The following is a 27,122-nucleotide window of genomic DNA, read 5'->3' as shown; positions in this document are numbered from 1 at the left end:
TAGCCATGTCCCCTGGCCACTTATTCTGAACTCTCCAGCATCGCAATCACACAATGCTAGCCACCACCTTTGTTTTGGTTGTTCTAAGATCAATATTTTGGTGAGTGCAGTGATTTGTGTCAACATTGTACCTGAGACCACTGCTACAAAGGTCCTTGTTGAGGGCGACCTTTAGCTGGCCTCACACCGTAGTCTCAATTTACCCATTCGTCAATATTCAAGCTCTAAACTAGACACTAGGGATTCCAGATCAGAGTTCTTGCCCTAAAAATTCTCACAATCTAGGATTTTATAAAAAATCAATAACCTCATAATTGTTAAGACATGTAGATCACACACACACACACACACACACACACACACACACACACGCATGGGTAGACTAGAAAGCCAATCACAAATATCTATGTATAGTCAGGTCTTTTGGGGGGGGCGTGGGGGGCTAATATTTCTATAGTGTTTATTATGTGCCAAGCATTACTTTAAGGATTTTGCATATATTTAATCACTTCATCCCCATAATAACCCCACGAGGAAGATACTATTATGAGCCCCATTTTACAGATGAAGAAACTGAGGCATGAAAGGCTAAATAATTATGCAAGACCATGTGGCTAGTATGCAGCCAAGCCAGGCAGTTTGGCCTCACATCCTAGATCTGTAAATATCACACCAAAAGCCCTCCCACTCAGCTTCTGGAGTGATAATGAACATTACAACAAACCACAAAATCCTGAGCGTAAATTAACTGAAACGATTTTAGGCTGAGCCCAAACAGCTGGGTTCGTAAATACTATCTTGTGGGAGGAGAGAAATTACTCGCTAATTTATTTTGTGGTTAAAGGACTTAAGTAAATTTTATTACACTACAAGGAATTAGTCCTGAGAGTTTCAGCTTCTAAAATAGACAACTGTACTCCTCATTGTCCATAACTTTCTTTAGCTTTAATTAGGCACAGCAGTTTAAAGCCATTTATTTTATATGAGTAACATGGCTCTATACACGGAAGTTATAGTTTAGGGCTGTTGAAAACTACCCCACTATGTTAAAATCTGATTTGGATAAAATCTGATTTTTTTTCCTAAACATGCAGCAGAGTTTGGGAACATTTTTATTATCTTCTATGAGTCATGGGTTGCAAAATGGTAGGGCGGTTAGAGGTCAGATCTAGGTTCAAACTCTGCACTAACATTTACCGAGCCTCAGTTTCCTCATCTGTAAACCGGAAATAATAACAGTACTTACCTCATGGGCAAATGTGAGGATTCAGTGAAATAGTGCGTAAAATAATACATAAAAGGATTACCGAAGTGCCTGGTCTTATGCCAGTTGTCAGTAAATGCCTAGCATTATATTAATTGCTGTGGCTCTGATTCAGAATTTTACTGGAGTTGCAAAGGCCTGGGATCCTCTAATCATTTGCTCTGAGACTCAGCAAAGGGAGAAGTGATTCTGTTATTTGTGGACATTGTCCTAAGTGCACTGGAACCACTTTAAACTCCAGGGTGTTTTCCACATCTTTCTTTAGTTATGGAATTCTGTTTTAAAAGGTGCCAAAACATGCACATGCAAGTCTGTCTCTGGAATTGTGTGTATTGGAGAAAGAGGAAGTGTTTACTAGGATTTTAGTTTTCTTCCCCTTTCTTCTGGAAAAAAAAAAAAGTTCATCTGACTAGGAAATTGGAGCGAAAGACCCTTGTTATGAAAGTCTTTATTGTTGGGCTGTTTATTTTTACCGTTTTCTACTCCCGTATTCCCCCCTTTTCGAACTATTTTATCAGACTAATTTTGTCAATAACGCACATATTCCTGCTCCTAAGGCAAACTGTGAGTTCTAAGTAAGCATAAACCCGTTCTGCTGACCCAGGGGAAAATGAAGATCAGAAAATTTGCCCAATCTTGTGGAACAGGCCCTGAGCCAACAGCTACATCTAGATTCCAGTCTGGCCCTCCCTTGGCCTTGACCCAGCAGCAGTGTGACATCTGGGCCGGAAAAGGGAATCCCGTTATTCTGCAGTAGAGAGGAAGAAAGGCACTGGTCCCTCTCTCCCCCAACATCTCACCCTCCACGTTCCTTTCCTTCCCACTTAATGGGCCGTCGATGTAAAGTGCAAGGAAGGATGGAAACCCCAAGATGTTTCCCGAGGAGCAGCGCCTGGATGCCGGGGAGTGCCTCCTGCGCTACCCAGGAGGAGCCTCCGCACGCGCCCCAGACTCAACGCTGAGACCCCGCCCATCCCTCCAGGCCCCGCCCCATGACCCGCCCCCAGGACCGCCGCGGCCCGCCATTGGCGGACCCGCGCGACAGTCGGCCGCCGGCTGCGGCTGGGAGCGCCCGCAGCCCTCCCCGCCCCGCGCCTGGTGCGTCCCCCGAGCCGCCGAGAAGCGAGCCCCGGGCGCGGGCGGGCGGCCGCCGCGGCTGACAGACCCACGGGCGGAGGCTTCGCGCCGGTCTGCAGCGCGCGGCCGGCATGGCGGCGCCACGGAGGCCCCCGCGGGCGCGGGTGCGGGAGCGAGAGCAGGAGCAGGAGCGGGAGCGGCTTCGCACCCCCGCGGCAGGTGGGCCCCGGGCGGAGCAGTGGGGCCGGGCGGGGGGCGGGGGGCGGCGGTCGGCGGGCTACCGGGGAGGCGCTCTCCTTTTCCCTCTGGGGTTGGGGTGCGGGGACCGCGCTCCGAGGTATGGGAGACGCCGGGCGCCCCCAAAGCCGGGCGCCCTTGACGCGGGCGGAGACGTCCACGCGCTGCCCCCTCAAACCCTGAGCAAGGTTTGGGCAGACGTCGGGGACCGGGGTTGCATCTGAGTAAGGGACAGCGTCCTCGGAAGGCAGAGCTGTTTGGGTCCATGCAGCGAGCGACCTGCCACGGCAGGTTCCTGGAAAGAGAAAGCCCGCCTTGCGGGGTGCGGTGCGGTGGGGGGCGCCGGCCGCGGTGGGGGGCGGGCCCTGCCGCCGAGTGGCGGCGGTGTCGCTTTCTCGCCGTCCCCTCCGAGAACTCGATTGTTGTTGGAGGGAAGTTGATGGGTTTCGCGCTTTGCTGGCAGAGGATGTGGCCCACACCTTCGCAGCAATCGAGACTCGCTGAACAACAGAATACTGGCTTTTTAACAAAAGTATCACCAAGGGCAAGAGCAGCAGCGCAGTGTGGCACAGGTCGCGCGCAGGTCGGGCCGCTGAGGTCGGGGGTCGCACCACGCGTGTCTCGGTGTCTCTGCCCCCTGCGTCGGCAGCTGGGCCCTCACCGGAGAAGTGAAGGGTCATTTCCTTGCTGTCCTTTCAGTTGTGCCCTCGAGTCCCAGGCCCGAGGAAGAACCGCAGAGCTGCTTCTCAGTTTTGAGCACATTCCCTTTCCGTAACGCTGGTGGCCACCCACCCCGGGACTAGGAGCCCACCGTGAATCTTGGACCCGTGCCTGTTCACAGAGTTTGGGCTCCAGGTACTCCGGCGTTTATGGGAAGTTGGCAGGTGCGAGGTGTGCTTATTAATTGCTGTTCTTGGTCCCAGCAGGAGCTTTTGAGTCACACAACAGGCGTTTCGCTGTTGGGTGTAGTGGAAACAGAGCCCTTCTGGGAGTCACGGCATGAGTTCTAGCCATCATTCTGCCCAGGACTGTGTGCCTGGAAGCCACAACCTCTTTGGACTTCTGTGTTCTCACTCGTAAAACGAGAGCATTAGGCTGGCTGATCCCTAAAGCCCTCCCAGTCTAGAATGCTGTGATTGACTCACCTCCCACTCTCAAAGGTTTGGAGAATGAACTCATTTTCCAGCCTTTCTGCATCTTGGATTATTAGAGAATTAGCCAAATATTTCCTGTGGGTGTATTCATTTGAATTTTTGATTATGTTATTTTCTTCCCTTCTCCCTGTCTTATTTTGGCAGAGAAAGCAAAGTTGGAAATGGAGGTAGGGGCACCAGCTGGAAAAAGTTGATTTGGGAGGAGGGATGATGCCTGCTGTGGGCTTAACATAGCCACCAGGAATTTTTCCTTCCAACGCACCAAGTTCAAGGTGTGCCAGCACTGTGAGCCCAGCGAGAATTCTTCCCTCTGCTCCAGCCTGTGGGGTCTGCAGTGGGCGTGTGGTAGTGGAAAAATGTGATTCCAGGATCAGGTTATGCAAAACTTTTTTCTCTCAAACATGACTTCCAAGGACTTAGGAGCATAGTGTCCCTTCTTCACTGGCGATGTTTTGGGGGAAAAAAATGTTTATCCTAGCTAGAAGACCACAGCTTTTTAACCTACCCCTAACTCTTTTGGTCAGAGAGGAACCAAGATTTACTTTTGAGATAATAGATGATAACAAGGAACACTTGACAATAAAAAGCAAACGGACAACAGCAGAAGAAAACCCACAGAATGGGCAGGGACGGACCGAGGATTTCAGTAGCCATTTTTACTGTGTCTTTTTAAGTGCTCGCATATTGAGAATCATGAACTAAACACTTATGTTTAGTTCACAGTATCATGGGAAAGACACTGTCAGAATCAGAATATTAAACAGTGAAGAGACAGCAAAGATCAGTTGGTGCGATGCCCTGAAGCCTGGGAAGGAAACAAGGGAACAGGGGAGACTCGAATAAGCTCACGATTCTCAGCACACCTGTGACTGTCGGCGTCGGAGGGGGCGATGTGTGCCCCACACTCCTCACCCTGCTCTAGCCAGCGGCAGGCTCATGGACTGTCCTGGTGGTTCAGGCGGGGCAGCAGTTCCTCTCCACCACTGTCCTTCTCCATTTGTTTAGTAGAAATGTGAGGGGAGAGAGGATTCTGAGTTTTCAGGGGTGTTCTCAGGAGCTGTCAGAACTCCTACAGCTGGTCTTTGGGGGCTGGCCTGGGGGAACAGGAACTCCCAAGTGTGGAATGGGGGACTCATCAGCCAGAGCCTCCCATTCCAGCTATACACAGAGCAGCTCTATTTTATATGCTATTCTGGATAAGATTTTGCTTGGGAGAAAGTAATGCTAAGCAAAAGTTTAGAAATAATGATACTGGCTAATGTTTTTGAGTGCTGCTCGTGTCAGCTTGTTTACTGGACATAAAGTGCTTAGCACCGTGCATGGCCCACGGGGAGCACTCCGAGGTTATCTACTGTTATCATGACCTTATACTGTGAGGTAGTTGTTATGTTTATCCCCGTTTTAGGAAACCGAGTCACATATAAACTGGTAAAAGATGCCCCACCTCTTACCTAGACTTTTCTGCTAGTTAAAAGTTATATTCCTTAATACCATGGATTGCGTTATTACAGAGCCATTCAAAGAGGACTGACTATGTACGAAGCAGATGCTTCTGACCCGCCATAAGCAGTCTGGTCTGTTCCCATGGGGAACCACAGGTACCATACTAGGCAGGCAGGTGAGTGTACCTGGAGAGCACTCTGTGTAAAGGAAGAGTGGGCAAATGAGAACAGCTAGTGACCTGGCGGCTGGTCAGCAGCAAGGGGAGTGGTGAGGATTGTGGGGTGCACACATTCCCTCCTCCACACTGACTGCAAAGGGCTGCCGAGAATTGCGCTGTTATTCTGGACCCGGTGCCTTCAAGGCCTTTGCCCCGAAGAGCTGAGCAAGGAGCAGAGTGGGCACTGGAAGTGGGCAGTGTGTGCCAAGGGGGCGGGGCGAGTAGCTGCGGTTCTTCACGGGCTAGTAGTGACCGAAAAGAGAAATATTTTCCTTCTTTAAAAAATAGTTGGAGGGCTTAGGAAACAGACAAACACTGCAATTAAGAGCACACGCACACAACAGAATACTTAAAACCAAACGGTTGGTCCATGGTTGATATTTTTTGCCAGCCCGTTTGCCCTACCTTTATATTTCTACACTTAACATTTCTGTTAGATAGAATAAATACCAAATGAAATGTAACTACTGATACCATGTGTTTTAGCTAAGTAGAAATTGTTGATTGGCACAGTCATTCATTTGAAAATGAGCTTTTACCTGGCTCCCTGGAGTGGGTGGGTGGGTTTTGTCCTCTGTGCCTGTACTACCCAGCATTGTCCTCGCCGCAGTAACAGTTGGCATTTGGATTCTCTTAACGGTGCTGGACACGGAGACAATGCCCATAGATAATCTTATGTAATATTTATAACCAACACTCTGCGATGCTCAGAATGGTTACGGAATTTGCTCAAAGTTTCTAGCTAGTAAGCGGTGGCCAGGATCCAAACCCTGGCAGTGTGGCTCCAAGCGCAACAGATCCTCCACCAGACGCCTGCTTCAGCCTCCCCAAACAGTTCAGGCTTATACCTGAAGGCACTCTGGTTTCCACGGTCACCTCGTCACATTAGAGTGTTACAGATTAAAATTGGGTTATCCTTTTTATACCACTGTTGTTGCTGAAGGTAACTCAGATCTGGGGGACCAGAGAAGAGAGATTATGAAACTCTAAAGCTGCCTGCATACATGGTTCTTTATACGTGGCTATTAAGTCTCTGTGTACCTTTTAGAGGTGTTTTTGGATTAGCGTATTTGGTCTTTCCCCCCTGCCCAGTTGAATCCTCTGGTAAGTGTACTTGGGACAATCTGTTCTCAAAATTGAGGTTGTATACACATTTGTAGATTCGTAATTAATTTAATAGAATATTTTAAATGTCACTTCATAATAAATCAAAAGAAAAAAAGTTTTTGTTTATACACTCATTTTTCCAGTAATCTTTTGTTCTAGTCATACTCCATCTTTCTTATTTGATCGGCGCCAGAATGGACAGGTAGCATCATGTTTAAAATAAGAGGATGATAAATTGTTATATTCCTTTCTAGGAGACTAAGGACCATTGTCTGTATTACTGTTGCTGGGATTCTCAGGTAATAAACAAAAATTGCAGAAAGCATAGCATGTAAAATGCTATGGTCAATAGATCCTGAATTAAGAATTTAATAGATAGTTTTTGTTGTTGATTTAACCATGCGACTATGACTTTGAGCCTGTGTAGGATTGTTGGATGATAGCTACATATTGATTTAAATTACCTTATTAAGTCTTTCTCTGCTTGCCTTGTTATTGTTTCTAAATGAATATTAAGCTTAGTCTTCTAGCAGAGGGAGTAATAATGTAATTAGAAGTTAGTCTCTCAAGCGAGATCTCCCCCAGTTTAGAGAGTAGAATCTCATTCAATGTCAAGGGTTGACTGTCAAGAAAGGAGAAGCAGACTGCTTTCTCTTGTCCTGTTTACAGTGGACACGAGTTCCCTGTTCTGTCTAGGCCTGGGACTGTCTGGTGGGTGCAGACCAGTTCCGGAGGGGCTCAGGAACAGAGGCGGGCAGGGGAGCTGGTGGTGGAAGCTCATTGGGGAGCATGCTTTGAACAATTTGTGTCTCTCCTCCAAGCCAGGGCAGATAGCACTCCCTGGAGCATTCAGTCTCCCAATTTTAAGAGAAGTGAATGAAATTCCTTCTTGTCTGGTAAAGAGAGAATCTTTCTCTGCATCTTAGAATAACGCCTAGCACATCTTGGCTTGTTGTTGACTTGTGACAATAAGGCCCCAACTTTCCTGTGAGATCTCTAAAGTGTTAAGAAAACAGAGTGCTCTGTGTCTTCCAGATTGACCGCTAGAACAGGTTGAAATGCCACGGAGGAAGCAGAACGGCCGATAGGAAAGGGGAAGTGGACGGGATGGCAAGCCAGTGCCGGCGTGGGCTGAGCATAATCAGTCACCATCTCGGCATGAGGGTTGGATGGCACTGATGTCAGTGGACGAGATCAGCTCTTTGTCATTTTACTTGACACTTATAAAACGAGCTTGGAGTTCAGTTTGGTAGCTAAGGATTAGTTTTGCCACTCACCCTAAAATGCAAACATAGCCAATGGAATTATTAGTATAAATGTGGTATCTCTCAGTTTTACACCTGAAGCTGTGCCAGACTCAGGCGTACCGATTCCTTCCTTTGAAATCTGAAGCAGAGGGGAAAATCACTTGAGCTGAGAGAGAGTTTATGAGTTCAGTTTTATCCGTGGTCTGTCCCTCCATTTTTTTTTTTTAAATATTTGTTAAACTCAGTTCTGGGTACTTAGCTGATCGTCACGATAGGGCTTGTTCAGCCAGTGCTTGTTGACCTGCCTTGTGCTGTCTTATTGTTCATGCTTTAATATTCTAGTGTCTTCTCCCACATATACGTCATTGACTGATGCATTCGAAATGTTGAGCCTATACCATGTGAAGGTATAGTTCTCCCTCTTGCCTTCCTCCTTACCTTCTCCACTTCCTTTATGTTTTTCTTCCCCCCACACTGATTTTTAGAAACTGGAAGCCCTCGTGAAAAAGTCTCTTTATCAAAACTATGGTTTCGGGTCAACTGGTATAATGGATCTGTGGAACTGGGCATCAGCTTCTCAGGGTTGGAGTATCGGCTAGTATTTGTCAAGATTTCACGTATCTTCTGTACGTGCCTAGAGCATCTTTCCTGTGGTGCAGGTTTTGAGTAATGTTTTAAGTTTAGTGAACTTCAGTTTGTTTCACAACTGTTTAAATCCTGTGCCTTGTGCCCCAAGTGACTAACTCCAGCGTAGCTCTGAAACATGTTAACATAAAGAGGGCTGTGGAGGATGAAGGGAAACACTGGTTAACGGCCTGGCCCCCTTGTGTTTGTTCACAGGGCAGGAAGCTGAGGTCCAAAGTCACTCTGCTCTCTAGGACAAGACCCCGAGTCTCTGACTCCCTGCTGCTTGCTCACTCCACTACTTTGAAACCATCCCACTAGGCGACCGCTTCACAGTCTCACTTCCTGCCTTATATTTATGGGACTGCAATTCAGGGAAGAGAAAACACGTGGTGGCTCACTATTTCTGACATGCATGTTAAAAATTGGAAGGGATCAGTAAGCAAGAGGCTGTTCGTTAGAATTAGGTTGGCGGAATAACAGAACAACCCTAAATAAGTGAATCAGGTTTATTTCTCTCATATCAAAGCTTAGAGGTGGCTCCCAGGGCTGGAATGGGCTCCATGGTGTCAGGGGCCCAGGCTCCTTCCACTTTATTTCCACCATGCATGGCTACCATGCCCACCTCTACTTCCTGGCCCAAGGTGGCTGCTGAACATCAGTCATCACACTTATATTCCAGCTAGTCTGGAGTAGCAAGGCAAGGAATATGTCTCTCTCAAGAGAGCCTTCTGAAAATTGCCCATGACACTTCTCAGAATTCACTCACACAGCTATACCCAGCACCTAGGGAGGATGGGACACAGACTTCATTGTGAGTATCTATGTGTCCAACCAAAAGTCCGAATTCTATAGAAGAAAGAACAAATACTAGGGCCAGGTGGCAGTTTCTATCATGGGGACATACGGACTAGATCCTGATTACATGGATTCATTTCATATATTCAATAAATATTTATTAACTGTACTGTGCACATAGGCACCAAGAAAACAGAGAAAACAGACACAATCCCAGTTCTTAAGACGTTTACTTACATAGGGAGACAGACACTAATCACATACAAACACACTTGTATAAACTGTGACAAGTGCTGTGAAGGAAAAGGACACAGTGTGCTGTAGGAGGGTGTAGCGGGGATCCCATCAAGCCTGGGGCTTGGGAATGGGGCAGAGAAGCCTTGCCGGAGGAAGTGACATTTGAGTTGAGAGCCGCAGAGTGAGGGGGGAGGGTGGCAGGAGTGAGGACCTGAAGGCGGCCAGCCCTCTGGAGCAAGAGGAAGAGATGAGAGAAGAGCTGGGAATCGGGGTCAGACTGAGTCCGGGAGGTGGGGGACAGCCCGTCCCCATTTGCCTGGGACGGAAGGATGTCCTGGGATGCGGAACTCTCAATGCTAAAACTCGGAAAGTCTTAGGCAAGTCAGGATGAGTTGGTCACACTCCCTGGAGGTCACATAAATAGTTGGGTTCCTTTATTGTTAATTTCAGCAAAGGTCCTTTGTGGATGAGCACGGTTCTCAGCCATAGAAAAACAACAATTGACTAGTAAAAAAGCAGCTTCTCCCATGGGCCAAAGGGAGAGAGGCATGAAGTACAGGCCACACTTCCGTGTGGTTGGATGACATGACCAGTGAGCCTCTCTTTTATCAGGCACGATGTGTCCTAACTATAATTTTTGAAACTATTTGGCACGTGGTAATATATTGGAGATGACGCAAACGTCCAAGGGTGGAGGAAGCCCTATTCTAGAGCAGCGTTTCTCAAAGCCGGTGACGCACTGGAATCACCTAAGGACTTAAAAAAACATAGGTGCCTGGGCCCCAGCCCGATACAACGGGAAGTCCACAGGTGGAGCCGGGGCAGGATGACGCTGCTCCTTGACAGCGCCTCTCAGACTCGGTGTGCGCGTGCGTCGCCCGGGGTGGGCGGGGCGGGGGGGCGGCTCTCAGATGCAGAGTCTGATTCCCACGGCCTCGGCACCTTTAAATGCCCAGGTGGCGTTGCTGGTGCTGGTTCATAGACTTTGAGTATAAAGCTCTATATAGTGCGTGATGAGTTTGCTTTGAAGCCACTGGTTTCTTTTTAGGAGAGCTGACCGAAAGGGCCACGTAAAGGTTGCTGAGCCCATGAGAGGAGAGAGAGGTAAAGACGGCAGAAGGACGGGGAGGCCTCTGCCCTGTGCACGATCGGTGGTGGGCGCATCGCGACTTCTCCAGGGGCCGGTTCCTGGATACAGAAGAACCAGCGCCCAAGGCTTCTGGCGAGGATGGCGCCACAGGCCACGTGCCACTTCCTCTCTCACCGTGTTCAGAAGCCTTTCCAGCTCACTTCACTGGCTGCCAGGATTTGGGTTTTTCCTATAAGCAGGAAAAGCCACAAAGATTTTTAAATGGGATATGACATATCATCTATTGAATATAAAAAAGAAAACGAAACAAACCCCTCCCCCTCAAAAGCCACCACTGGCTACAGAGTGGAAAATGGCATTGGAGAGGCGAAGCCGATTAGAAAGATTAGTAACGATTAGTGACAGAGCCTAAATGACTGATTTATGGGAAGATCACCACAGGGTGGACGGGGAGTGTGGTTCGTTTTGTACTGTCCCTTTAATTCTCTTGTCACATGCTCATAAATGATTTGTATTAGGAAGTGGACAAGCGTACTCTTTAACGGTCTAAGCTGAGAGCGCGTGCGTGCCACAAAAGCGTGGTGGGCTGGTGCAGCGAGTCACATCTAGTGACATGAAATTTAGCAGGGAGATAGGTCGGCTCCTGGGTCTCGGAGGTCCCGAACTTGTACCTGTGACCTGGATAACGCTCGCTTCCCTTCCCAGGTTCTGAAGGAACTGAAAGGTAGACTAAGGAGTCAGAGAGTTTTAAACGTCAGCTCAGTGATCAGATCCCCGTGTCTTGGCTGTGTGGCCAGGTGGGCTTGCTAGCCACCGGAGCTAAACTCACCCTGAAAGGCCAGGCCTCTTCCAGGGAGACAGCAGGCCAAGGGCACCGCTCTGCAGGCAGGCAGGTCCCATAGGAGAGGAGGGGGCGGAGCTGAGCAGAATCTCCTAAACCTCCCATCAGCCTCTCGTCCTGGGGAAGGAGGGAAAGGAGATGAGGGTGGGGTAGATGCCAGCGCCAGAGCCCCAGGAAAGCACCTCCACCCGGAGTGGGAAGACAGTGGCGTGAGGGCGCCACCTCGAATGTGTCACTTTGAATGGATCACCTAGAACGGGGCTCGGCAGCCCACAGTCCCTGGGCCATATCAGTCCCACTCAGTTCTTTTTTTTTTTTAATTTATTTTTTTATCGAGGTGATATTGGTTAGTAAAATTATGTAAGTTTCTATAATACATCATCTGTATATTGCGGTGTGTGCTCCCATTCAGCTTTTATGTGGCCCATGACCTAAGAATGGTTTTACATTTTTTGATGGGGGAAAAAATCGAAAGAATACCATTTTCTGACATGTGGAATGTACTTGAAATTCACATCTCAGTGTTCGTAAACAAAGTTCTCGCAGAACCCAGCCTGTCAGAGCAGACCTGAGTAATTGGAGACCAGATGGCTGGCAAAGCCTAAAATTCTTATTCTCTGACCCTAAGCAGAAAACTTGCTGACTCCGATTGAGAATGAAGAAGTGGTCATGTTATTGACTGCTCTCCTGGCTGGGTCACACTCAGGACATTGTGTTCTAACCCGGGGACAGGGTTTAGAGAAGAAGGACCGGGACCATGGAGAGACCTCTGCGAACCATATCACGTGAGGACTGGTGGAGAGAACAGGGGGCGTTTAATCTAGACAGGAAAAAGGCAGAGTGGAATTGATAGCTGCCATCTAAGTTTGTGCTTGTTAATGGTTTTGCATTCTTGGAAGAGAATCACTCGCTGAAGGCAGTTATGTAGTTCGTTCAAAGGGCACTGACCTTGAGTCAGAACATGGGGTTCAAGTTCAGGCTCCTTGCTTTCTCTGGGCTTCAGTTTCTTCACCTCATGTGTGTGACAGCTCATCAGATGAGCTGGTCCACAGTGAATTAAGATTCACCTTTCCCCTTAGTGGTGCTTTCAGGCCGCTAAGGGACACACCATGAGTACACCTACCTGACCTGCAGTGTGGACGGAGGGGCAGAGGGAGCCCCAGGTGGAGGGAATGGTTCTGCTGGGGAGCGCTGAGACTCAGGCCTTGGAGAGCAAGTGGGGTGCCAGCCCCTTCAGCCCAGATCAGTCTCTGATTCTGTGAAAGATTTAGAAGGTTGCCATACAGTCAAGGAATCAGAAGTTTCTCGTGGCCCTAAGCAATTAAGATTTACGGTTATAGATCTGATCACTTTAGCTTCTTGCTTAAATCCCTCGGGGGAGGGGTCTTTCCTTGCCCTGTAGTTAAACACCAGCATCTCTCACAGCACCTAAGGGCCCTACTGGTCTGTGCCTTGCAGGCCTCCCCCTCCGGGTCTCGGCTCTGCTCCTCATCCTCAGGCAAGCCTTCCCATGCCAGGTCTAGGGCAGGTTCTGTGGGGCCTCCACTGATAGAGCCGTATTCCTTTCTTCTAGTCCACTGCCTTGGCTGTGCTCCACACATACCAAGAGGGTCCATCTGCCAGGCAAGTCCAGTCTGTTGCATCCACAAATGTAACGTCAGCTCTTGGCACAGTGCCTGGCTGCAAGTGGAGCTTAATCTATATTCATAAAATAATGATAGATTTTTGATCAGTACAGAGAGAAACATTCTGGAAAAGGAAATGGACTCCCATAAGAGGCAGAGAGTCCCCACCCGGGGAGGTATGTAAACACTGGTTGATGACAAGATGGAGGGGAGGCCGTCCCAGGGACTCAGCCCGGCGTTTACATCTGCATAGTGCCTTTGCCATGATGAGCACCCTCTCGTGGCTTATCGTGTTTAATTTCAGTCCAACCCTCTGTTATCAGTGTTGGTCTCCACTAATGGGGGCACATTTGGGGATCGTAGACGCTAAGTAATTTGTCTGAGGTCCCACAGCTAGAAAATGGCAGAGTGAAGCCAGAGTCCTGGGCTTGTTCCGCCGAAGCAGTTGTCTGCACCTGGCCAGGTGGTCCTGGGGTGCTGGGATTTCCTGGAGGAGGAATTACAGCTGTGCTCTTTCGCAGAAGCCTATCCCAGCTACAGCTTTTGTGTTTTACTAGTTAGGTGGGTTTTAAATCCCCTCTGCATGATTAGAAAAAATAAACTTACCTTTTAAAGTGATGGGTTGAATTTACTACTCCTTAAAGGTGTGCCCAGTAAATGAAAAACTCTGAGCTATGATGTTCTTACACACACACACGCACACAAACACACGTACATGCTTCTCTCAGTGTTTGGTGAGAAACAGTTTCCTGTTGTATTACTGACACTTAGTTTCACAGGAGTCTTGGGTAAAGCAAGCCCGGTTCTGCTGAAACTGTGCTAACAGTTTCAGTAGTTGTATGGCAGGGCTGCAGTTGAATGTCTTTCTGGCCATGACTTTCAAGATAAAAACCTTTCACTTGTTGGTTCTCTTCCTCAGTGATACTGATCTTGTAGTTGTTGGTTATAGTACTTCACTAAGTGGAAGACTATTGTTTCTTTGTTTTTACAGAATTTTTATGAGTTTATTTGAGCTAGACTGATGACATATGCCGGGTAGCAAGATCTCAAATGCTCCCGAAGGCTGTTGTTTCTTAATTGAGCAGAACTGATACCTGAAATGACAAAGCATGGAAAGTCTTTGACCTCACCATTTCAAAGATTGAACATTTACCCCATAACTGATATAAAAATAACCAACTAACCTATGGTTTTGCAAGAACCAAGACCATTTTAAACCCAGGCTTTCACACCGCTGTGCTGACCATTTAAAAATCTCTAGTCTTGCAGTGCTCCCGATTATTTAGAAACCTCGATGACCTAAAAGGATGTGTTCTGCATTTTATCATTCTGTTTGCATATCGCTTAGTTTATTTGTTTGGACTAATGGACAATCTTTTGCTTTATTCTCGAGCCTCTGAGTTTCTCAGAACTAACCTGTGAGAGAAGTGACCCACAGGGGAATGGAGGTCTGCCTGTTACCTGGGCATCCAGCTCATAGAGCCTTGTGTTATTCTGCATCCTGGTCAGACCCTGTCCCAGGATGTGCTGACCCTGAGGAGCACAGGTTATGTGGCCCTGTCGGCCTGGATGCGCTGACTGTCATACCACCAGACCATAAGCTCTTTGAGGGCAGGCCGTGTGTCTCCCATGTCACTCCACTGCCTGCCAGCCCAGCGCCCAGCCCCCATGGGAAGAAGAAGTCTAAGCAAAGGGTGAGGGGCAGAGGAAGGAAGCTCTTGCCTGACCACTGTCCCACTTGGCCTTAGTTTACCCCTCTGCAGCACTCACCGCCCTTGATCAGAATTCTCTGAAAGCCACACCCACTTTTTCAAAGGGAGTGGTGTTCCACGACACAGCTCAGGAAGGCGTGACAGGTTTACCCCACACCTCTGTCATGTTCGCGTCCTCCTCTCTGCACCCTAACCGCCACCCCCCGCCACACCCCCGCCAGCCCCTCGCCACAGGGAGAGCGCAGAGCTGTCGGGCTGGCCGCCTTCCCCACCCCCACTCGTCCTTTGCTTCCTAATCCACCCATCTCTCTTCGCCGCTCTCTCATCTCCTGTTCATTAATCATAACGTGGCATTGCAGCAGACAGGAATATCTGTTGTATCTGAATTTAATTTTTTCAATTAAATTCAGTCTTTTTTTTTTTACCTTAAATATTTTTAACAAGATTAGTTTAATGTATTTCAATATCTTCGTTTCCTCTCCTCTCTCGAACATCGAAATTAAGCTGCTCGTATGTGCTTTAGCTCAGGCCTCATTCCCTCCTTTGTGGCCAATTTGATAGCCCTTGATCCGTCACCTCTATTTCAGGAGAAGGTCACCCAGATGCCGGTGACCGTGTAGACAAGCGGAGAGAAAGCACCGCGCTCTGATGCTGTGCCATGCGTCCGACCGGGAGAGGAAGTAGGCGGGACACTTCGGGTCGCGGGGAAGCAGAGGTGGTGGGGGGCGGGCTGTCTGTACCCCGGGCACCGCTAGCGCATTCGGAAGTGAACCAGGCGTTGACGAGTTTCGTGAGTGACAGCCCAGGGCTCCCTGGGAGAACCACAGTCTGCACAATCACCCGGTTTCCGGCTCCTCAGGGTCTCTTAGTTGTGTTTTCAGGTGTTTTTTTTCTTTTTGGTTTCCTGTTTGAATGTTTGAATTATTTCAGCTTTGGGACATTTTAGTGAATTGAAAAAAATTCTAATTATAATTTTTACACAAAAAACGGTGGGTTTTTTTTTTTTTTCAGCCCTAGTCAGTGGTCTCCTCTACCATATATAGTCTGAGTGATCACAGACCAGGTTTCAGCTTCAGACAGCCATGGCGTTAGTTTTAGGAGGTTCTGATATAATCACTCAAGAATATCTTAACTTCTGACGGTGTGGGTGGGGGTCTCCAGGCACGTTTCCGTGCCGATGATTGGGGGAGGGATGAGACCCACTGAATCCACTTTCCGATGCGATGGAAACACGTGGCGTTTTATATCGAGCCTCATTTCGCTCGCCCCGCACTGGTCCAGTCCCAGCGGCGGTGCTCCCGCCTCCAGCCACCCTCGCTGCACTGCCGAAAGCTCCTGCCACCCACACGCCCTGCCTCTTGCCCTCGTTCTCACTCCCCTGAAGCCCTGCTGGTGAAACCTTACCTGCCCCACTAGACCAGTCAGCATCACAGGAGGCCAGTTCCCTGCTGTTCAGAGGGCTTCTCCCGGCAGGGGGAGGGGACGGGGTGGACAGTTGCTGAACTCTCCCTGGTAGGCTGGCAGAAGGGGGGCCCAGGGAAGACTGTGACATGTCAACCTTTATCCGCTCTCAGCTGTATTTGGGGAGATGAGATTGGACTCACAAGATCATCAAAGCTGTGATCATGACAGTGCTTTGCTAGGCCCCTCATTTGTGGTGTTCTCTGTCTGCTGTTTTTGTCATCCAGTTATTGACATATGCAGGCAAAAAAAATTTTAAGTCTCCTTTTAAAGTCTCTTGCTGTAGCAAAGCTGATCGAAAGATGTCCTCAGGTCTGTAATTCAGAGGCAGGAGAGTCAGGTGATGAGGCAAGCAGCTCCCGGCATCACATTGTCCCCATCTTTGAATTCTGGCTTGACCACTTTTTAAACCACTCTCTATTGCAATTTCCTCATGTGCAAAATAAGGGCGATTCGAGGAAAAGCAGTGAAAATAGTAACCGGCATTCATGGGGTACTTACGGTATGCCAGCCACGTGCGTGGTGCTTGACCAACACACCCTTCAGCTGTCACTGCAGCTGTCAGGGGCGGATACTGCTGAGACTTCCATGTCATCCCGCAGTAACCCTAGTGAGCGTGAGCACCTGTTGAGCACCCTGTGTCCCAGGCACTGTCACGTGCCATTTCCAACACTGAGTTAAGAAACGGAAGCTGAGGGAGGTGAAGTCACTCAGCCAGTTGGGACCCACGCTGTGGGGCCCCAGGGCCGCCTTACACCAGGGCGTTTGTGGGAGCACATGAGATAAACCTCTCCCTGTAAACCTCTTAGCCCACGGCCTGGCGTACAGTGGAAGCTCAAACCGTAGCTGTTTTAATGATCAATGAAGCACACTTTTCCCTACTAAAACGTGGTACGTCCCTCCTCCCCTTTGATGCGGAAGTCCTACTCCCGTGACATCATCCGGGGCACTTCAATCCTGTCTGTGAGCTGTGGTTAGTATTCCTGCCAGGCGGGGGCTCTGGTGTCAGATCCGCGAGATGTGGGACGTGGCCATGCAGCCAGGCCAGGCCACAGGGCGTGACGGAAGCAGCCTGCTCACACGTGCCTTCACGAGTCCCATCTCCAGATTGCTCCCTGGGGCCCACACCAGACCCCACAATTGTGCTCCCTGGCCCTTCGTGGCTTGAGTTACTTGACCAGAAACTGGGCACGTTAGGTGGAGGGCTGCCGGGTGTTCAGGCTCGTGTTCTAGGCTCGCATGGGAAGGGGCATTGAGCCTCGTGTGTTTTTTTCTGATAAGTTGATACTGTCACCCTTTGTTGAGTTGTGGGAGGGTTTTCATTTCGAGGATAAGGGCAGTAGGCTAGGGACGTGTGTGTGTGTGTGTGTGTGTATGTGTGTGCACGCGCGCGCGTGTGTGTAGGAGTGGGGCAAGCCGTGATCTGCAGTAGGTCCGGGTGGAGGCCCCGGGCAGCTGCAGAGAAGGCCTCGTGCTCAGGAGAAAGCCTGGTTGGAGGTCAAATCAAATGCCCCAAGGGGCCCTGTGGCAACATGAAGGAACGCAGCAGCTCGGATGGAATCTGTGGCAAGTGAGCGCAGTGCCCACTGAGGGGGCAGCGGCCAGGCCCCCCCACGGATGCCCGCCACGTCCACACACAGATGGGCACCACCCAGTAGCAAGTAGGCAGGTGCTGTCTGAGAGGATCTTCACAAAGGAAGAAGTGTGAGCGTGTGATTCAGGATCGCAGACTCCAGTGAGAACTCAAAACCGGGGTGGGGCGTCAGGAAACAGGCGCTCTCGTCCGCGGGGTGGGAGTCATTTTCGAAGGCCCGTGGGCAACATCTGTCAGAACAAAAGATGTGTACAGCCTTTAACCCAGAGTTTCCTCTCCTTAAATTATCCTAAAAGCTACTGCGAGTCACAAGGGCCGTTGGAGGACAATGTTTAGCTTACCAATGTTTGTAAGAGTGAAAAATGGAAACTATCAAATGTTTACTAATAAGGCAATATATGATGGTCTGTCTTTACATAGAAATATTATGCATTCTTTAAAAATAATGTAGATCTATATGTAGTGATAAGTAAAGATGTCCAACTTATAACTTGATATAAAGTTGATATGAACAGAAAAAACAAACTAAAATCATGTGCAGCATTCCATTTTTCTAGAAAATGTTTATGACTATGAAAGAAATTACGTAACACATAGACAAAATTCTGGTTCTTCCATGAATTTAAGGATTTACAAAAAATATTTGCATATGTCAGAATTTTCAAAGTTGAGAAATCAGACTGAATTAATAATAATCAAAGTCTAAATTATAGCTGTAAAGGCGGTATGGCTCTACACTTTTAAATAATTCATAAAAAAATTTTGCTTAATTTCTAGGTGGGAGTAAGTCTATAATGAATAGCCGATCAATTCTAAACAATAAGCACCTGTATTTGAAATAGCCTTTTAAGTGATAAAATAAAAATATGCGTATTTTTATTTGCTGGTAACTTTTTTAGTTTCTTCATCTGCTGGTAAATTCTTTATTGAGAGTGTAAATGTACACCAAAGATGATCAAAAATGCTACAGGTGTAGATTCCAAATTAATGAGGCTTCTCCTATAGTTTGTCATTGGAATTTTACCAAAGCATGTACTGTTTAGGAAACTTTCACAGTGACCCCCAGGAGGTTTGGCCATTGTTCAGAAGTTCTCTTCCTCATCTGCGCTTCAGCATTTTACATGCTCACGTGAATTATCATTCGGAATCTACTACACATAGTAAAATATTGCAAGCACACAGTTTGAGCTCTCCAAACCTGTGGATGTTCCCTTTTGTCCACTCAGGCATTAGAGTGTCTGCCATGAGTAGCATATCTGTCCCCATGTCACGACTCTTAAGTGGGCCACTTTCTGGAAATGATACCTGCTGCTTGAGTCACTTGTTCCGTGTGGTAAGGTGATGCTATATGTTATGGCCTGTAACTGATTTAAGAATTTCAAAGTGAGCAGAAGTGGATGGTGGTGGCGTCGCTCGAGGCCGCTGCTGTGATGCTGCCCGTGTCCTTGGTGCTGAGCAGAATCCCTGGCGTCATCTTCGGAGTCAGCAGATATTCAGCACAGGGCACGGCACACTGTGCTGGTTCTTAAGTCGTTTCTTTCCGTCTTTCCCCAGTGAGGTCAGTATTTTATCAAGACAACTCAGGGTAAGAGAAGTTAGATTTCCCATAGTCACCCAGCTACACAAGTAGGAGAAGCAGATTTTGAGTTCAGATTTGAGGGATTCTGAAACCCACACTCTTTGTGGTCACTATTCCTCGTGAATTTTGAGAACAAAGATATTCTCATATGACATTGATTATAGAACTAGGCATTTCTTTTTGAATGTTTTAAAAAATGTTTATGGAAATCAGTGATAGACACTCTGCAGGTAAAATTATCCAGTTTCTTTTTTTCCCCTTAATCAAAGCTGACTTGTGTAATTGTGATGTGACTTTTTTTTTAAATTTGATTTTTGTAGGAAATGACCAAGTTCACTCCTGGACACTAGTCACAAGCCAAGCCTTAGATGCCACATGGAGAATAGCAAAGGGGTCCGTGATGTTGGCAGTGTCATTTCTGGTGGCCACTCTGTGCTACTTCAGAAGGCTGCACTTGTATTTAGGGCACCGGCTCAAATGGTAGGTGGCTGTGTCATCTTTAAATTTCTAAAATACCCTTGCTATCAAGGTAGAATTTTGACATTATTGTTTCCTTTACCTTTCAGGTGGATTGGATATCTGCAGAGGAAATTCAAAAGTAAATATTTTCATGCATATGTTTCCTTAATTTTAAAGTGCAGAAAGGGTTCAGGATGGAGGAGGAAAGGGAAAATGAACTACCTTTTATGTTTGGTCCAGGGAACCTCAGTGTGGCGGCGGAAGTTGACTTACTCAGTTATTGTGCAAGAGAATGGAAAGGGGAAACGCCCCGAGCCAAGCTGATGCGGAAGGTACGTTTGTTCATAAAGAGCATGGAAGGTGGAGGATCTGTCTATAAAATTCAGGAAACGAACATCCCATTCTGCTTGGCGGACCCAGGAATCAGCTAATACCAAATGTGGCACAAGGAACAACTGTGGCTGTAATTTAAAAGCCAAACAGCTGCTAGACATGGTTTCGGGCCTTTTACTTAGGATGAGAGCCTTTGAGCACATGGGTAAATTCAGCCCGTGATTTGAGCAGACTCGAGCACTGTATGCTTTATTATTATTATTTATGCCTACAGCACCTGGTCTTCCTAGGTGGTCCCCCATCCAAGTATTAACCAGGCCTGACCCCGCTTAGCTTCCGAGATCAGACATCAGGCTGGTTCAGGGTGGCATGGCCATAGACCATGGACCGTGGCTCCACTGGGGCGTGAACCCAGGACCTTCTATGTGTAAAGCAGACGTGCTGACTGCTGAACTATGGAACCACATCCACAAGTGCTGTATTCTTTTCAGCTACCTCCCAGTCAAGACTGCAGATCTCTGCACATATGGGGAGATGTCTGTCCTTGAAGGGATCAGGCCCCTTGGCAAAGATATTTTGAGGATTTTTAGAATTTTCCATTGGCCCAATCTTAGTAAATATTCCCAGCAGTCCTACCCAACCCTGTCACTAGCAAAAGCAAAAAAAAAAAAAGGTGGGCAGCACGTTGAAAGTAGTGTTTTTAGCCTGGTCTTAAAGCTACAGTTTTTTCACTGCGGTTGAGCTGTATCCATGGTCTCCCCAAAATGACATCCCCTGGCTCTGGGCTTCCAGGAACGTATCATCTAAAATAACACGGCACAGTCTGTATACCCAGAAGTCACTTTAAAATGGCGTGCGGCCACATCCATAATTTATCACTGTTTTTGTTTCTGTTGTCCACTTTATTTGGGAGTACGACCTCCCTGAAAACAAATTGAATTCTCTGTCCTTATTCTCTTACTCAGTGGAAGTAAGAAACAACTTCTTTTTTTTTTTTTCCTGCCCAATAGGCTTATGAGGAACTGTTCTGGCGGCGTCACGTTAAGTGTGTTCGTCGAGTAAAGAGCGATAACTACGACGCGCTAAGGTCCGTGCTGTTTCAGATATTCAGCCAGGGCCTCTCTTTCCCATCCTGGATGAAAGAAAAAGACATCGTGAAGGTACGTCCTCACCGCAGAAGCGCGCCACACGTCACCTTGACAATAGCCGCACAGACGCTCGAGGCTTCTGTGGGCCGCCTGGAGCACAGGGCGTCTGAGGTTGAAGGGGCGCCGGAAGGTCCTTTGGCCAGGTCCTCGGTCTCTCGTGTCCGTTTGCACATAAACCATCTCTAAAGGATAGTCACACTTCGTTTTCTTTGTTTTTAATGCCACCATCTTTTCTTGAGGGGGCACCTATCCTGTATAAGAGGTAAAGTGGTCTACTAAAATTCCCTTTTTTACTCTACAGTTCCTTGAGTTCTGACAAACACATGCTGTGTGGAGCTACTGCCCCCAAGAGCCTCTCACTCCCCTTCATAGTCAGTCCTTGTCTCAACCTTGACCCCTGGCAGCACTGATATGTCTTCTGTCTCTGTAGTTTTGCCTTTTCCAGAATGTCATATAAATGGAATTATCCAAGCGTAGCTTTTCAAATCGACATTTTTCACTTGGCACAATGCATTCGCAATTCACCCTCGTGGTTCTGTGAATGGTGCAGTGGTTCCTTGACACGAATGTGACATAGGTTGTTTATCCATTCGCCAGCTGAAGGACAGCTGGATTGTGTCCAGTGTTTAAAAACTATGAATAAAACTGGTATAAATATTCCCAGACAGGATTTTGTATGAACATGAGTTTTCATGCCCTTTGGGATTGCTGGGTCGAAATGTTAGGTGTATGTTCAACTTTATAAGAACCTGCCAGACCATTTTTTAAAGCGGCTCTGCCATTTTACATTCCTACCAGTCATTTCTAAGAGTGCCAGTTACTCTACAGTCTCACCGGCACTTGGCGTTGTCTGGGTTTCTTGGTTTTCAGGGGGGTTTTTGGTTTCATTTTTGTTTCAGCCATTCTGATAGGTGTGCATTACATCACTGGGTATTTAGTTTGCATTCCTCTGGTGAGTAATGACGTCGAGCATCTTTCCCTGTGCTTATTTGCCGTTTATAGTGTCTTCTCGGAGAAGTGTCTGTTCAGATCTCTTGCCCATTTTATTGGGTTTTTTGTTTTTAAATTATTGATCGAGTTTTTAGAGTTCTTTATATATTCTGAATGCAAATGCTTTTTCAGGCATGTAATTTGCAGATATTTCCTCCCCGTCTGTACCTTGCTTTTTCATTTGCTTAACAGCTTATAAGGCAATACATTCTTGAGGAATGACCTGGATTTTTAATTTGAATGCAGTACGTCTAATCTAGGATGTATATTTAAGGACGGAGGAGCAAAGAAATATAAAGCATATGCCTGTAACATATAGCTACACATGGTTCTAGTTCCTTAACATTTTTATTTAGGGTTGTTTTTATTAGTTTCATTTCATCTAGCCAATGCTCGTCAAGTGTATGCAGTGTGCTGGCCTTGGTGCTCATTGCTGAGGATACAGCCGGGGCCCGGGCTGCGAACTCGGCTGGGTGGTAATGCACTGGATGCCTGCGACGGATCAGATTCTTACATATCCCACGGTCTAACTTAATCCCAGCAAGAGTCCTGTAAAATGGATAGTACTGCCCTTGATTCATAGCGGAGGAGGAAACTAAGAGGTTAAATCATCTGCTGGTTGAGTAACTTCCCAGCTGGTGAGTGACAGGGCTGGGTTTGCACCCCAAAGCGCATCATTCTAAAATCCACGTGTCCCCAGCTGTACTATGTGGCCCTAGCATTGTTTGGTCAAAAATAATTTCTAAAGGGAAATATCTAAGAAGTTTGGAAAATGTATTATCCAAAAAGACAGTTTCTATAGATTTACTCTTATACCGAGGTTTTTGTCAGTTGTGAAATCATGAATTAAGAATATGATCCAAATTACTGAACCCGCAAATCAAAAAAAATGATTATATGCTTTTCCTTAACTGCCGTTACGGTGTTTTTAAGTGAAGATTGCTAAGTGAGATGAGATTAAGTGCTGTGTCGTCAATGTTGAGGTACTAATCATTGTCGGCATCTTCTTCCTTTTCAAGCTTCCCGAAAAACTGCTCTTTTCACAAGGTTGTAATTGGATCCAGCAATACAGTTTTGGTCCTGAGAGGTATACAGGTTCAAATGTGTTTGGAAAATTACGTAAATGTGTGGAATTATTGAAAACGCAGGTGAGTGTCAGGAGGGGGGTGGTGTGTGTAAAAGATGAGAAACAAAAGCATCCATCCTAAATGTCCCTTTTCTCTGACGTCAGGCATATTACTCTGTTCGGTAGGTGGGAAATGCAGCCAGAAAAGCTGCTTCTAGTAACTGATGATTTCTTCTGCTTGTTGTTCATTCTCCTTCCAACGAGTGCACGAGAGCAGGGTTGTTCTCTGTGATATTAGGCCCTTGATGGATTAAGGAGCCCTTTGTGGGCTGGCCAGGAACCTTAATGATCCAGCACCTTCATTTCCCCAGAAAAATGTGGCGCAAGTTCCAGACAAGGCACTCAGGAATGCCCTCTGGGACTCGCCTTATTAATAACTTGGAGACAGCGCACATGCTATAATTTGACTCAGAGGTTTTCCTGTCTTTAATAAAGACACAGATGTTGGATCGTCGGAATGAATCCTCCTTGGGAAACAGCATAATGTTTCGGTGCCCTAGTGTTCTCATCTGTAAGACTGAGCCGTCACAGTATCTACCCCGTATGGTTATCGTGAGGATTCAATGAGTTAATGTATGTAGAGTGCTTTAAACCATGCCTGGCACATGGCGGGCGTTAAAGATTGCTAGCCAGCATCCTTGGTCACTGGGGTAGCCTCCATGTAACTCAGCTATCCTAAGCAGTTTTAGGAAACTGACTTGCTGAGTATTTTACTTAGTAGGTGGTACTTTTTTGAAAAAAATATTTCATTGAAGCTAGTTTGTTATTGTAAAATTAACATATATTTATGGTTAAAAAATTAGTGTCAAAAGATATAAAATGAAAAATTAAAGTTCCACTTCCCTCTATAAGTCTTTGGTTTATTTTATAAGTACTTTAAAAAATTATGTATGGCATATGTGTTCACCTTTACCCTTCTAATTTCACTTCTCCATCTGTGTGTTTAGTGGACTCACTTCAGTGGAATTAAGGATTATCACAAGAGAGGGAATATGTGCAACATCCTTTTTTCTGATGCCAGTCTGGAATATAAACTGTATGAAGCTTTAAAGTTCATCATGCTCTATCAAGTCACCGAAGTTTACGAACAAATGAAGATGAAAAAGGTCATTCCCAGTCTTTTTAGACTCCTGTTTTCCCGGGAAACATCATCTGATCCTTTGAGCTTCATGATGAATCACCTAAATTCTGTAGGCGACACATGTGGACTAGAGCAGGTACCTGGGGCAGAAGAATCGTGTGTTTTTGATTAAGGATGATCTTGGCGGTACTTGAACACGTGGGGTTTTGGAGTCTGCTTTCAGCGGTGATAAGAGCAGCTGCACGGAGGTGGTGGGTGATAGTATTGCTTCTCCAGTGAGGAAAAGAAGCATAATGAGCCTCACTGCTCCAGGCTCGTTGCTGTGTGTCTTTCCAGCCCTGTGGCCAGAGAAGCCCAGTGCTGGGAACCATTCTGTCCTTGCACACTGCTTCCCAGTAACTAACAGGTTCTCCCACCAAGGAGGTCAACCAGGAGAAAGCCCCGCTGGAAAATGAGAGAACGTTTGGGAAAACATTTGGTCACTTACTGCAGATAAACAGAAATCGTGGAATTTTTTAAATCTAAGAAGTGCTTTGATATCCCCATAGAAAGGAGTTTTTGTTTAGTTTGGTTTTGTTTTGCTTTCCCAGGAGGTACACAAATCATCTGACTTCTTTATACAAATTGATTTAAAACAATATAAAACTGTTGGGAAACAGTATAATTTTTATTAGGAGCACGTCTTTACGTTTTCTTAGTTTTTTTTTCCCAAGCAACTTTTCCCTGTGATTTCTTCATGCCGGTCTAGAGAGAGGTCCCCTGCCTTCCATGTGCTGGACGTTTGTTCCTAACTCTGTGCCCACTCAGGGCTTTGTGGGTGGGTCTGTAAACAGGAACAATATTTCACGAGCTGCCCAAGAACACGCTCCCCCCGCTGGTGGGAGGGCAGGAATTTGGAAATGTGTGTCTGTGACTTCTCTTTCATCTCTTCCCCAGATTGATATGTTTATACTTGGGTACACCCTTGAAGTCAAGATAAAAGTGTTCAGACTGTTCAAGTTTAACTCCAGGGACTTTGAAGTCTGCTACCCAGAGGACCCACTCCGGGAGTGGCCAGAGATCTCCCTGCTGACCGAGAATGACTGCCACTACCACATTCCCGTCTTTTAAGTCTGGCATGTACCGGGCACCTGCCAATGACAGTGGTCACGCTCCCAAGGAAAACGTTTGTGGAAAACCAAAGCTAGTGTCACAGCCACTGACGGAATTATTAGGGCATTCTTCTTTGGAGTTACAGGTACACTGGATGCACCTGCGTACAAGGGGCTTTTCTTTGTTTTTCAGTGATTTCCTCCAAAGTAGCTGCACTGATATCTGTGTGGGTTGCTGGTTTGTCCTCGTTCATAGGGCTGTGGTCACTTCACACATGGCGGGCCTCTAAGAGCACGAGAACGTTTATTTTGGACAAGAACAACAACAGGAAAAAATAGAGAAGATAATGAGTAGGGAAAAGAACTAGCCGAGAAAGAATGAATTTCTTTATCTCTTAACGTTTATGTTCTTCTTCAAGAACCTTGTCTTTGGTTGATTTTAGATCCTCGTAAATATGGCCTTATTTTGTAAGCATTACCTTCCCAGGAATCTCTGTGGTATATCGATTTTCTAGAACCACTTGATTAACTGTAAAATTATGTGTGTGCGTGCATATATATACACTCACATATGCTCATATGTATAGTTTTTTATATGCATAGATAAACACATACACACAAAGAACCACTACTTTGTAATGTTGTACAATTTATTTTATATCTCTACATTTTTTGTTACTGTAGCATCTGGCCAGTTTAATACATTTTACATAGATAAAAGATAAATTCTGTACATTAAGGCAACCGAATGACAATTATTGAACTGCCATGAAAATATTAAACTGTGGTGTAGTTACATATGTAATTAATGTTTGGTAGGCAGAATCATGGCCCCCGCTTCCTACAGAGATGTTGCATCCTAATCCCCCAAACCTGTGACTATATTGGGTTGAATGGCAAAGGAGAAGAAGGATGCAGGTAGAATTAAGGTACTAATCCACTAACCTCAAAAAAGAGAGATTATTCTAGGTTCAACCAGTATAATCCCAAGGGTCCTTAAAAGTAGAAGAGGGACTTGGATGAGTGTCAGAGTCAGAGGGAAATGAGGAATCCGGAAGCACAGTCAGAAGGAAATGCAACATGGCTGGTGCTGAAGATGCAAGAAGGAGCCATGAGCCAAGGAATAAGGTAACTGGAAGCTGGAAAAAGCAGGGGCACAGATTCCCGCCTGGAGCTTCCAGGGAGGAGCTCAGCCTGCGAGGGCCTGGGTTTCAGCCCCGTAAGACCTGCGTTGGACCTCTGACCTCCAGAACTGTGAGATAGTGAATTTGTGTTGTTTAAGTCACTAGGTTTATGGTAATATGTTACAGCAACTAATTCCTGGTCATCTTTATTTTGGAAATACTTTTCTAGTTTATTTTGGTAGTCTTTATTTTGGAGGTACTCTGCTAGTCTGTTGTGAATTTTAATAAATACAAAATAACTTTTAAAGTCTTGGCTAGTGATCTACGACTTCGAAGTTACAAATCCCTTCTAAGAGTGGCTTCCTTCAGTGTCATAATGTACCCACAAATCACATGTTTGAGGCTGACGTTTTGTCACATTTTCTTATTATTTCTACTATAAATAAAAAAGAGGTACGTTAAA

The 27,122-nt window shown here is 46.6% G+C and overlaps 1 protein-coding gene and 1 pseudogene across 2 annotated transcripts; one reads left to right on the top strand and one right to left on the bottom strand.

The window, feature by feature from the left end:
• The first annotated feature begins 2,368 nt into the window (after positions 1–2,368).
• Positions 2,369–27,122, top strand: OTULINL (OTU deubiquitinase with linear linkage specificity like). 2 transcript variants are annotated; one of them, XM_039842766.1, is made up of 8 exons: positions 2,369–2,560; positions 19,628–19,787; positions 19,874–19,905; positions 20,007–20,098; positions 21,110–21,259; positions 23,257–23,385; positions 24,311–24,469; positions 25,381–27,122. In XM_039842766.1, exons 1-8 carry the CDS (start codon positions 2,473–2,475, stop codon positions 25,552–25,554), a joined length of 984 nt encoding a protein of 327 aa, XP_039698700.1. In that variant the 5' UTR covers positions 2,369–2,472; the 3' UTR covers positions 25,555–27,122. The 2 variants fall into 2 exon arrangements, with proteins under 2 accessions (XP_039698700.1, XP_039698698.1); XM_039842764.1 differs by having other exon boundaries at positions 2,373–2,560; positions 24,311–24,580.
• Positions 20,365–20,480, bottom strand: LOC120586471 (uncharacterized; annotated as a pseudogene).

Source organism: Pteropus medius, unplaced genomic scaffold (genome assembly GCF_902729225.1).
Source record: "Pteropus medius unplaced genomic scaffold, Ma_sr-lr_union100, whole genome shotgun sequence".
In the NCBI taxonomy this organism is placed as follows: Eukaryota; Metazoa; Chordata; class Mammalia; order Chiroptera; family Pteropodidae; genus Pteropus; species Pteropus medius.
The sequence above is the reverse complement of the archived record's forward strand: the minus strand, read 5'-3'. Positions and strand labels throughout refer to the sequence as shown.